Below are 12950 nucleotides of genomic sequence, written 5' to 3'. Positions count from 1 at the left end.
TTTCTCTGAGCAAAATACAGCTCTGTGTGTGTGTTCATACCATCTCTAAGAGAATGTTGTCTTTAACAGAGACACTTTTTATTTCATGATTGAAGTTCTTGGCCATACTTATCAAGCTGGAACAATCTTTCACATAGTCTGGAACCAATGTGGGTAGCACTCAGTGTTGGCTAAGTCACTATTCACTCAAAAGTCGGAGCAGAAAGCAGGCTTCATTTGCTTGCCTAGTTTGTGGTGTTGAGTGGGCCCACAGTAGCACGGAGTGCTGTCTGGGATTTTGTAAGCACTGAAACAATCATCACATGCTATAACACACTGTATTCCCAAGAAGAACAGTGACTTAAAATGGTGTAAATAAGCGAGTAAGCAGAATGGAGTTTTCAAACTAACTAGTGATGGCAAAGAACATTATTCATTGCTTTGACTGTATGAGACTTAAGACAGATGGGAAATCAAAGCATATTTCCATGGTGCAGGCTGAACTTATTAACTGTGGGTGTAAATCAAAGAAAGCTTTTGTGTTTACAAATCCTCCTCAATAGTTTTCTCTGTCCTACAGCATCACTTCATTTTTAGCTGGAGTTAACAAGCTGGTTTTCATGCATTAGCTGGTTGCATTCAAGTACTGAACAGTAATAGTGTATGGTGTTTGCACTAAATAGCATGCACTTTACGTGCTCTTTATGTTGCTGGCATGATAGACTCTTATGCAGCAGCACCTGAGAGAGCTGTAGGGCCTTAAAAGCAGTATTTTTTCCACCTTGTTTCCATAGTTCTACCTGATGGTAGAATCAAACAATAACCCTAATGAGAACCTCCTGCATCAGATTTGGTGTAGTACACTTACTGTCTGCGTTCAAGTATTAAAAAGTCTCTTAACTTCCTGCCTAAGATCCTCCAAGCAGGTTGTGCTGTGGTAGAGGTTTGCTGTAACACAGAATGGGTTCAGTTCACAGAATGGTTTTGAGGCCTAGTTCAGCAGTTCTAGTAATTTTGGGTTTGCTTTGTTGTTTGTTGGGTTTGGTTCTTTTTCCTAGAACCATGGGTACCATAATTTTAGAGATCAGACACTCTGCAGAAACAGTACCCTGACCCTTCTATGTGTTACACTCCAGACTACTGTGTGGGAATAACCTCGTCTTGTGGAAGTAAATCACACCAGTTTCCAAATTCCGTTTTTATGAACACTGTTGGAGGGGGGTGGGGGAAAGGGAGAGGATATAAGTAAATTGTGACATGCAAACATGCATGTATGAGTTCCTACTTAAAGTCTGGACTGGATTTTCTGTTAGTTGCCACAGAGTGCCTTTTTCAATTACTTCGCTGTTGATGTTCAGAGAAACCAGTAAACGTGTTGCCAGATAGTAAGGTCATAAAAGCAGCATTGAGGGTTATGTATGTATCAGTAAACATTTAAAAATGTTTGTATAACTTGCAACTTTTTGGCTTGCTCACATTCATCTGAAGAGCTGAAAGTGTATCTATTATAGGAGTATAATCAGTGTAGAGTGTACAGTGAATTAAGTTGCAGAGAACTTTTTTTCTGAAAGGTGGAATGACAAAATTAATGGTTTAGTGTGAAAAGGTGCTAGATTTTCTTCTATTCCTTCAAATGCAGTTTAGGAAAAAACTCCGTTTCTAATGACAGTTATAGAGCTTTAAATTAGGGAGTCCTAAACAGGCTATCCTTTTGCTGTAGTGAGATCTGTCTGTGCCGAACAGGCATGACACAGAGCCAAGTACTTTTCTAAGGAAAATGGCCCAGGAATTCAAAGCATGTATTCACTGTTCATACGCTATCAAGAGCTAAACAGATGAAAGGACTGAGAAGTGAAGTGTAACAAGGACTTCAGATGTGCTTGTCCAGCAAGAAAAAGTGATGACTTACAGGGCTGTAGTCTCATTCCTTTGGCTCAACTGAAATAATGTTGCCCTATGATTAATTTTGAGCTGTTTAACGAACTGTACTTTGCTTGTTCTCTCTTGGACTTCCCCCCCCCCTCCCTTGCTTTTGCTATGACTTACTCAGTCCTCTGCTTAGTTTACTTGATTTTTGTCCTTGCTTTACTATAAAATACACAATTACTTCTTGTTTGAAACTGAGTCAAAAGGGAAACAGTATGAAGATACACTTAAAATGTAAGCAAGAATTAAGGATCTCTAAATAATACAAAGATTTTAGCCTATTAAATTTCCATCTTAAAATCCATCCTGAGAACACATATCTTACATATTACATGCATCTGAATACTCATTGTGGTTTGTTTCTGAAATGCTTTTTAACTTCTTCATTGAAAGAAAAAAAAAAAAGTATTCAATTCCATGTGGGGCTTGACTATTTTAAAGCTTTGCTTAAACTATGCCTCTCTGCTATCATTTATATATGCTTGGTAGCACTGGAGTCTTACTTTCGGGTATGTCGACATATGGCATATTATTCAATTATTAAATAATCTGTACTGAGGCAAACTATCAGTTTTTGTATTGTCTTTCAGACGTGTCTGGTTTTGGGGGTTTTTTACAAGGCCACTAGGTGGAGTCAAAACATTGAGACCCTGTGAGTGTTACCGGCAGTTACTTGATGGATATGTTCTTCCCATACAAAATACTGGCTTCCGGCATGCTGTGCTAGTTCTCCTAAAGCCTGTAAGACTAGGAAGTGGTGTTTAACTATTATCTGCTGTGTCAAAAGATAGAAAGATCAAAATGATCTTCCTATTGTTCTTAGTTTTAATTTATCAGCTTTTACAGAACTTCATACAGTAAATTACTGATTGAAAAAGTTGTTCACTGGGTTTGGATATCTGCTCTTACTTCTACCTGTTAGGAATGTCCCCTGAAGAGTGAATAAGGTACAGCAAGAAAAACTGAAGTGTGTTTATTTGCTGTTAGAGTATTTAAAAACTAGAAGATGACTAAATTATCTGAATTTGAGACCCTTCTCTCTCTTTCTCTCTTCTTTTTTAAATTGTGGCTTCTACTTTATCCCTGAAGCTGTTATCCCAGATATTTTGTCAGCAAAGAATATAATAGTTTTCCATCCTATATGACACTGATATATTCTGATTTTTATGTGGCTACATGAAACAGTCAGATCTATTAACAAGTACAATAAACTGGTCTGTATATATATGTTTCCCAGAAATACATTTGTTAATACACTTTATTCTGTAAAATTATACTTATCATTGTAAATAATATTGTTTAGGTGAAGATTAATTTGAAAACTGGAAGTATCATTAAAGAATCTTGGATGGAGTCATAGCTATCTATATGTAAGCAAGCTTAAATCTTAACTGTATCATGAAGTGATTATCAGTTACTAAAAACATATTAGGGACAAGCTTGTAGGTTTTTGTGCTTGTATTTTCTAAAGCTGGTACTACCCTTTGCTGCTTCTGCTTCACAGATTGTGGCTTTCCAATTTTATTTTAATAGTGCACTAGTTAAAAAACAGCCTGTAAATTAAATTGCTTTGTTTATCTTTGCAGCAATTATGTTGGCTACTGTATTTCTGCAATAGAGTATTTTAAAAGTCCTTCTCCTTTCTAAAATCAAATCAAATTTATATTTTCCAGAAGCAGCAAGTGATCAAATTGTAGATCTGTTGGTAAAATAAATTACCTGGCATTCTAGCAAAAATAGTTATGATTACAGTCTGTAACTTAGAAGCTTTTTTTAAATCCTTAAAAATCTATTTTAGAAGTAGCTGCTAAGCTTCTAAGTTGTTACTTAACTTCCACTGCTTTTGGTAGAAATTATCATTCTTACTGCATTTGTGAGTGACAGATCACTACCATAATTTGTGAAAATAGCTGCATCTATAATGCTGTTTGTTGTAGCTGAAAGTCCAAACCAAACCTGTGCTTTTCCACCTGAACTTCTCATAGATGGATGAAGCAGTACACAAATGCATATTTGTCTGCCTTGTATGTCATTCCACTGACATTATTAGATGCCATAGGACTCACCCAAGAAAAAGGCCAGTGCAAGTTGCCATTAGGGGCCAGTTAGATATTCATAGTAAAAATACAATGTAAATAAAAGTGCTTTAATTTTGAAAGACCTCACAGGAACATAGGAACTGGAAGGGACATTTGGGGTGATCAAGTTTAGTCCTGTGCTACCTTAGTTAACCAAGTAATACAATCTGTTTTATAAGCTTGTCAAGCTCTGTGGTATAAACAGAGGTGTTCTAACTTCCTGGTGCTTATTAGGCAGCCATTTCAGAATCTCACTGCCCTGATAGTTTTAAACATCTCTTAAAATTCTAGCTTACATGACCAATCTATTCTATTTTTTTCTTATGTCAGTATTGTCTTTTAGCATCAATAGCTCTTTTCACTTTGGGGGGTTTGAATGGGATGCTTAATGACAGCAATCATCTTGAGACTTTTTTTGCTAGACTAAATCCATTAATTTCATAGCAGTAGTGCAGGCTTAGGTAGCTATTGACATTTTTGATCCTTCATTTAGGCCAGCACAACTGTTTCAGTCACACATCAAATAGATGATGTGAATGGCAAGCTGAAAAAAAGCTGCCTCCCCTTCGTTTTTTTGGTCCACTTAATTTTTCATCTGTATCTGCCCTGACTCTTTACATAATATAACCCTACCAATAGTTATGCTGCTGTCATTGATGGAGTGGTGTACAAGCACAGAAAATTTGCTACAGAGGGAGGAACAGGAAGGAGGAAGAATATCTTAAGACAACACTGCTGCTGGGCATGAAACTTATCCCTAACCCAGGCTTGTTTAGTTGTATCTGCTGTTCTACACTGTACTGGAGAAAATTGAATGTAATATCTTAAAAATTTTGAACTAGTCTGTTCAGGCATTAGCAACAGCATACCCATGGCCACATGGGGTAATTGCAGTATACATGTAACATAATATCAGTCCTACATTTATTTATCCTTCTGTCTAATTTAAACTGAATCAGCTTCTAATTGCTCAGTCCAAGCAGGGGCTGGCTGTCTATAATGTTGCTGCTGTTTACCAAAAGCAAACCTAAAATAATAACTGTGTCTCCTTCGTTCAGTTGCTATTTGAAGAAAGCTGTTTGCTGTTGCATCCGATTCCTAACTTTATTCATAGAATTTATTTTCCGGTTTATATCTGGGAAGTTAAAGTTTTCCTCAGTGATGCAATTTACTGTAAAGTTTTCTCTCTAATAACATGGCAGGTGTAATTGCAGAGCCTTTTTGAAACAGTCAAATACTATTTTAGCTATCTTTTCTTGTCTCTTTATTTAGTCTTTACTCTTGGCATTGTTTCTTTCTTGAGCATATAAAATAAAGTTAGTAAATTATCGATTTTATTGCAGTATGATACATGGACTTTGGGGAATTTACTGATCTATAGTTTTATGTAGACAAAAAATATGAAATACTAAACCATGAAAGACATGGTCAGGATTTCCCTATACATATATTTTCATTTACACATTGTTTTGTGTTAATCTGATGTCAGTTGCATTGGATCCAAGTACAATCTGATTGACTGGTAGAAATGTAGCAACACATGTCTTGTTTTATGTAGTGATTGGTTTTATGTGAAATGTTACATTACAGTTTTTGAAGGATCACCTTCGTTTGGTCGACTGGCAGATCTTTCTGAGTTTGTGCTGCCTTTGTTAATCTACATAAATGACTGCTTCCCTGTATCAGCAGGAGGAGACAAGGTATCAGCATATCAAAACTAGGCAGTTCTGAATTTTCCTGTCTAACAAATAGACCACCACTTGCTGGCATTTATGGCAATCATTTATGCAGCTGTCAAACTTGTATGTGTGTTCCTTAGTGCAACTAGGTAACATGCGAAGAAAATCAAGTGGGTGGTTTTTTTGGTATTTAAAAGTAGTGTTCTACAGTAATCGGGGACCTGCATTCAAGTTCATTAAATCAATCCAATTTCAGTTATTAAACTTGTTGGACAGGCTATTGGTGCCATGACTGTGTTAGTGTTTGTTTCTGATAATATGTAGTTGGTTAGTGACAGGACTGCGTTTTCTACATGTCTAGGTGAAGGTAATGAATGACAAAGCTGTAGGTTCATTTTCAGAAATAGTATCTGCTTCATATCCTGCACTTCAGCATAGTTCTCTTTGATGTTCAGGCTGTTGTTTTCCTTTAATTATATTTTACTTTTATTTTGACCCTAATTTGACAATTTCATATTCTTTCTGATGTTCTTAGGGTGGGTAGGGGGAAGCATGTAGAGTTCAGAGCCTTGAACCTACTTTTGAGGAGGTTCCCCTTCAGTTCGCGTGAGGTTGTGCCAGAGCTGCACTAGTGATGTGTGAAAAAATAGACATAGGGCAATACAGTGGGAAGCTGTTCATGACTTAATGAAGTACTCTTCCTTAATGGATTTGTAGATTCAAGATAGAATTCAGTGGGTTAGGATGATGGGAAACTAATATGTTCTGAGAATGCTAATACTTTTTTCTTTCATGAAAGCAGCTTCATTTATCGTAAACTTCTGAGATTCAAAGTTTCTAGTAGTCCATTGGAGAGGCTACTGAGACATTAATGTCAGAACTGAGTTAGTCTCAGAGAGATGGAACAGAGGTGGAAGGACTATTCTTTATTTAGTTTCCATTTTCATAGTTAAATCATCAATATTCTAAACATTTATGTTTCTATATGCCAGTAGAAAGGAAACCTGCAATGGTATGGGAGGATTTGAAGAAACTGCAGTAACAAGGAAAAATAAATTCTCAACATAAAGTGTAGATAGAAACATTGTCTTTCATTTTAATCTTTCATAAAAATAATTTTGGCTGTGCTATTTCTAGATAATTCCTCTTATAGATGAGTGAGACTTTTAACGAAAAGTCTTGCCTTCAAACAGAAGGCCTGTGTGTGGCTCTTTTCAGATTGTTGGCATTTCACTCTTCTGCTGTGTTTTTCCCTCAGGCTAAAATTGCCTATCCTTTTATGCATGCTCCCTGCATTATATGCCAAAACCTGTCTAAGCACTTATGCACATACCATACTGGTTTTGCAATAAAATTAATACAGGTACGGTGGATAGCATTAAGAGAAAAAGGTATTTAATGTAAAATAGTCTTAAGTAAACATCCCTTTTAGTAGCAACCTCTCTGTGTGTTCTTGTATTTCTTTAGTTATGGTTGAAAATATTAAGTTGTCAAAACTACTGTAACGTGATTTTTTTTTTTTTTTTTTAAATTATGCAACTGAAGTATGGAGGCAGATAGTAAGTCTCTGCCAGCCAGAGATCCTCCTATGATGCTCCTGTGATACTAAACACTGCAGAAAGTTTTACTCTTTGAATACAAGCTCTCTTTTAAATACTATCAAGTTATTATCTTCCTCAACAACTACTTCATATATAACTGAGCTATTAATGTAGTAGCCAGGTAGACATCTTGTTGACTCTGTGAATTTCTATTAGCCCCACTTCAGTCAGTTGCCTGAGTCTGTATCCTTCTCCTTTATACAAATGGACTGTTGGTTTGTTGGCATGAGAGTGTAGAAGCCTGTAGTTCTGAAGCCAATATCTTCTTAACTTACGTGTGGGTTTGTTACTCCAAGTCACTTTTTTTTTTTTTTTAATATTGTCAAAAAGATTAGTGAAAAGGCACCCTCTGATTACACAGCACACTAAAATCAATTATTTATGTAAACTTTTCTGCTAGTTAAAGGTGAAATATAGTTGATTTATATAATCGGAATTAATAGTACATAAATTCCAGTAAACTTATGTACTTTTTCTGTCAATAGGGTGAAACTGTAAAATCCACAACAGTTAAAAGAATAAATTTTCAAGTGAGTTACAACTAAAAGTTTTCCTCCCATGCCTGATAATGTCAGACATCCCATATAAATATAAAATCTTTTATTATAATGAACATGACCAAATGACTTTTTGTGTGTGTGTTTTGTTTTGTGCATCTTTGCAGTTCTTGGTCTTCATAATCCACAAATCACTATCTGGATTGTATTCCTTATTTCAAAAATGCAAATAGTAGCTGTTTCTGTACAGTTTCAGTAACTAATTCTGTTTTTCTTAGAAGACTGAACAATAACTTAATCTGCCTGGTTTTGCCAGTACCAAAGTTTTTTATCTCTGTCCCCACTTAGTCATCCTCTAAATGGAAAAGGTGGAAGGCAGACCTGAGATTTATTTAACGTTAGACTTAATTGATAAGGGTAATGGCTGTGTATGGTCCTGCTGGACAAACTATAGCTCTGAAAAGGACTTTGATCTTGCTTCTAAAAATATTCTGTAATTCTTAAAGGTCTGTTGTCTTTTCGAAAAATCTTTACTATAAATTACCTCTTGAACTAGAATCTTACTATGCAGAGATCATTTTTGTACTTTCAGGTCCATTGGGCCACGGCTTGTGTTGAGAATGACATTAGGAGAAGAAACTGCTAGCCAGCTCAAGGCTTCTTCATACATATCATCAGGCCGAAACCTTTTGAGATGGGACCTGTCACCAGAACAAATTAGAACAAGAACAGAAGAACTAATCAGGAAGACAAAGCATGTATATGACAGTGTTGGAATGCTTGATATTGGTGAAATAACACATGAAAATACTATACAGGCTTTGGCAGATATGGAAGTGGAATACACAGGTTAGTGTACATTTTCTGTGATTCTTTACATAGGGCATTCCATCTGCACATAAAGAAACATTGAGAAAAGATAGCTGTTGCTTACAATTATGATTCATGCGTTTTTTGTGTAGAATGTGTAGAGACATCTCAAGGGTCATCTGGTCCTAATAATCTTTCAGAACCTGGTAGCTATATGTACTGTGATCAGCAACAAAGTTCTGCTGCTTTATTCTAGAGACAAAAGTAACAATTAGGAGAACTGTACTGTTGATCTATTTTACTCATCCAGAGAACTGCATTGGTCACCTGTTTTCTTTTTGTACGTGAAGCTCCACAGTTACATTTTCTTTTCCAACTGTGTACAAGCGCTAGGGGATAATGTGCAGCAGTGTAGACTACAGTATCTACAGTGGTCATTGCACACTCAAACCTGGTAAGCAGTGCTTTATTTCAAACACTGAAGAATGAGACAAGCAAGTCAAATGGAACAATAGAAAGGTGGATAAGCTCCTAGTGGAGAATGTGATGGTTAACATTGGGGGAATTTTGGAATGCTTTTTTCAAAGACTGCTTTACTTGCTCACTTTTATATTCTGGCCTGCAAGCCTTGAAGAATTCAAGAAGAGCTGTTGGTCATACAGTCACATCTAGATTGTTCTGAACGAATTATCAAGACATGCCAATACATGGATGGAGTTTAATGGTCAAACACAGGTCATTCAGTTAACTCTTTAATAATTTTTAGTCAGAGGAGACAGGAAGAATAAAAATGTGTCTTGAGTGGCTTTGTTTTCAAAAACCTATTGGATGGTGGCTGCATGACTCTCAAAAAGTTGCTTGCATAATACAATTTCAAGTCCTCTTAAATCCTCTGGAAAAAAAATGCAGTAACAATAGAAGTGCTGGAAACAACCACCTTGGCTTGGAGCAAAATCCTCACCTAGCAAAAAAGATCAGCCTGCAGCTCAAATGATTGTCCTGTAATATTAGTCTGGCTTTCGCATTACTTAGAATTACAGTTTAGGCACATCCAATAAATTGACTGGAGTTGATGCTGGCAGAAAGACTGAGTAATCTTCATCCAAACAGCTTCCTGTCAGATTCAGTTTTAGTTATACCAATGTATTTCATATAATTATTGTATTCGGTATAAGTATTGTAAGCCTTTTCACCAACATATAAAACTCTCTGCTTTAAATTAAATTAGAAGCAAGATCTGTGTTTGATTCAGAAAACAGTGGCCATCACCTTCTCACTATAGCCACCAAGATTTGTATCTTCCAAGATGTACTTTTTTGCTCTACATGCTATTGCAGTAGTGGGTCATATTTAAGATTTTAATACTAATCTTCAGAGCTGTATGTGAAATTAGCATGGCTTACCTGTGAAACAGCTCTTGGCATATGATAAGGAAGTATTACTGCAGCAAGACTTCCATTAGAACCTTGGATTTTTAAGGCCTGTATGTCCCTTTCACATGTACTTGAAAGACCTGTCCCAGTAACTGGAACTTATTATCTGAAGAGACACAGATGGCAGCGGGCCTTCCATTTTGCTTGAAAGCTGCCAATAGTCACTTCATCATTGTGAAACATCTTGGCATGAGGACAAGGAGGGGGAAAGAAGGTTTCCTGTGGACTTCAGAAAGAACTATATGCCCATGTTTGCATTCCAGAGGTCTCTGAAGGGCTGAGAGTATCTCATGGCTTCATAAAACAACTTCAGATTACATAAAATTACAAAGATTTAAATAATCCTAAAATGTTGTACTCTAAAATGTGCTTTTGGTGGAGAGGAGTGAAATTATAATTGGTTTTGAATCAAGTTAATTCAGGTGGTCATAACGATTCATTTCTATTTTAGGATTTCTATTCAATGTTGTTATAAGGTGCAATATTCCTGTAATAAGCAAGGATTTACTTCAAAAAGTGTATTCTAAAAAAGTAGTATTAATCAGCTGCTTATATCTAGAAGTTCAGAATGCATAGACAGCATCTTCTGTGTTTGCTTTATTGTTTCTCCTTAAAGGAGAGAAGATCAGGATTTGACACTGTTCTCATAACAATGTAAAAATAACTTCAGGACAGATGGGCCTGTTTGAAAGATTCAGAGCTTTTTACTTTAAATGATAACATGAAAGCATCTGTGCCAGCTATGAAACAGTGTTAGTCCTCACTTACAAATGGGTCATCTTTCAAAAATCGTGTATCATTTATACACCTTTCAGTTAATTTTGAAAAAGTAAGAAGATGAGATAATTAGTCTTCACTAACAGATAGTTTCTGTAAAATGTTTATTTGTTATAATAGTTTATGTTTTTTGTCCTTTCACCTATTTGTTTTTACATTATCTGTAATCACTTTATTTGCTTCAAGCCTCATCTGAAGTGTCAGGTTGCTTTGGGTACTTGTTTCTTATGTCTTATATATATATCAGAAAGGAGGAAGTTTCTTATCCTTAAAGCATTTATAGCCTTCTGTGTAAGTGTTTACTACCTTTTATTCAACAGTGGAAAGAAGCATGCTGGATTTTCCCCAGCATGTCTCATCTGACAAAGAGGTACGCTTAGCAAGTACAGAAGCTGACAAAAAGCTTTCTCATTTTGATGTGGAGATGAGCATGAGAGAAGATGTGTTTCAGAAGATTGTTTATTTGCAGGTAAATTTCATGATATCTGCATAACTTGTGGAAATGTACAGAAAATTCCAACAGTGAAAAACTCTTCTCTAAAGAAGTTAGTATCCACAGCACTTTTCAAGATCCCTATTAGTGTATTTCCCCTGTGTCCCTGCCAGTCAAATCTTGCCAGTGAGACACAGTGATACAAAAAGGCTGTGGTTCCAGAAAAACTTAAACCAGTGTAACTTGGTGCTCCCACTCTTTGCCTCTCGTGTCTGGGTGTGTGTATCCTTCTCTCTTCATTGCAATAGCTTTGATTTCTGTCTAATCTTCCAGTGAGCTGGTACAAGGAAGCTAAACTAGAAGAAAACCCATCAGGAAAAATAAAATGTATTGTTTTCTGTTGGCTGAGCTCCCTGAACTGGTTTGTCTGGAGCATCACCAAGGGGGGAGGAAGAAAAGAGACAACTTAGTGGTCTATTTAGGTTGGCTTGGAGTGCTTTTGAATTTGTGTCCAAAATTATGCTTTATTAAAGTTGTTGAAAATTTTAAATTTTAAAGTTCAATTTTATGTTATGAAATTTAATGAGAACATATAACTGGGAGTGACCTCTGAAATTACCTCTATCTGCTGATTATAAACAGCTACATTGTATATTTTTCATATATTGCTTAAGCCTCAGAATAAAACTAAGTTAAAAGATACATTTATTGTTGAACTAGTTTCTATCTATTTTGTGTTTCTGTTTAGCTTCCCTTATAATTGAGCACCTACAGGTATCTTGTATTCTTGATTTGTACTGTTTTCTTTTTTAGCTCAAACAGCAAGAATACCAGGTTTTGTTTAAATGCATCTAGTGACATGTAGTAATAATTTTCCAAAAGTGTAACTTAATGCTGGGAAGCTATCTAATGTGAAAGCTAATATATACGTGAATATTCCTTTTCAACCCCACTGATGTTTTAACCTTCTTGTAATGTTCATAATACATTGGAGCCCTATATCTTGGAGTCATTTTTGCTTTTTGCAGTGTTGACTGGGAACCAGAACAATATTTGCAGCACCTTATTAAAGTACCTTCCAATACCATTGTCTTCTATTGCTGTGTTTTCTACGCACATTTTCAAGTCTTCTCTAACTGGCTATTGTTTATATGTTTGTGGAGGTATTTAATAATCCCATTTTGAGGACCTTATGTTGTGTTGGCAGACAGTGCCTTATTTTGATTTTGTTTCTCCCCTGTGCCTTATGTTGATTTTTTTTTTTTTTACCCTGCTCTGTTGATATTAATTAAATGGTTTGATACGTAGTATTTGCTGTGATTTTTTCCCCACCTTCCAGTATAGTATACACAGCTACGTTTAGGGCTAATCTGCCAGATCTGTATATCTGTCTACTTTTAATTTACAGGAATTTCTGATTAATAGCTAGTGAAAACTGACAGCTGTTATTTGCTGGTGGTGTTTTCTTTTTTTTTTTTTAATTGTTTTCATTTGGTTCTTTCCTACTTTATTTTCCTTTGCAGCAATACCTGGCTTTTATAACAACTACAATTGTTGCTTAAATCTCCATTTTATTTTTTTAGAGATTTTTCTTGCATAACTGCAGCATGCAAGCATGTTTTTGGTATTAGTTTTCCAGAGATGCAACCTAAGAGCATATATCAACTTCACAGTAACTATGAAAGTAGTATCAGTTTTTGCTGTAGAACTGATGTGAATGCCAATACTGCCAGGCTG

The 12950-nt window shown here is 35.8% G+C and overlaps 1 protein-coding gene across 1 annotated transcript in view; it reads left to right on the top strand.

Annotated features, from left to right (window-relative positions):
• Positions 1-3227: 3227 nt before the first annotated feature.
• Positions 3228-12950, top strand: part of NLN (neurolysin) — a 30710-nt gene continuing 20987 nt past the window's right edge. The window contains exons 1-3 of the mRNA XM_026865850.1: positions 3228-3275; positions 8353-8609; positions 11101-11249. Of these exons, the coding sequence (XP_026721651.1) occupies positions 3274-3275; positions 8353-8609; positions 11101-11249 (408 nt within the window). The 5' untranslated portion in view covers positions 3228-3273. The remainder of the gene's footprint in view (positions 3276-8352; positions 8610-11100; positions 11250-12950) is intronic.

This window comes from Athene cunicularia, assembly GCF_003259725.1.
Source record: "Athene cunicularia isolate RWA chromosome Z unlocalized genomic scaffold, athCun1 chrZ_part1, whole genome shotgun sequence".
Taxonomy (NCBI): Eukaryota; Metazoa; Chordata; class Aves; order Strigiformes; family Strigidae; genus Athene; species Athene cunicularia.
This window is presented reverse-complemented; position numbering and strand designations above follow the sequence as displayed.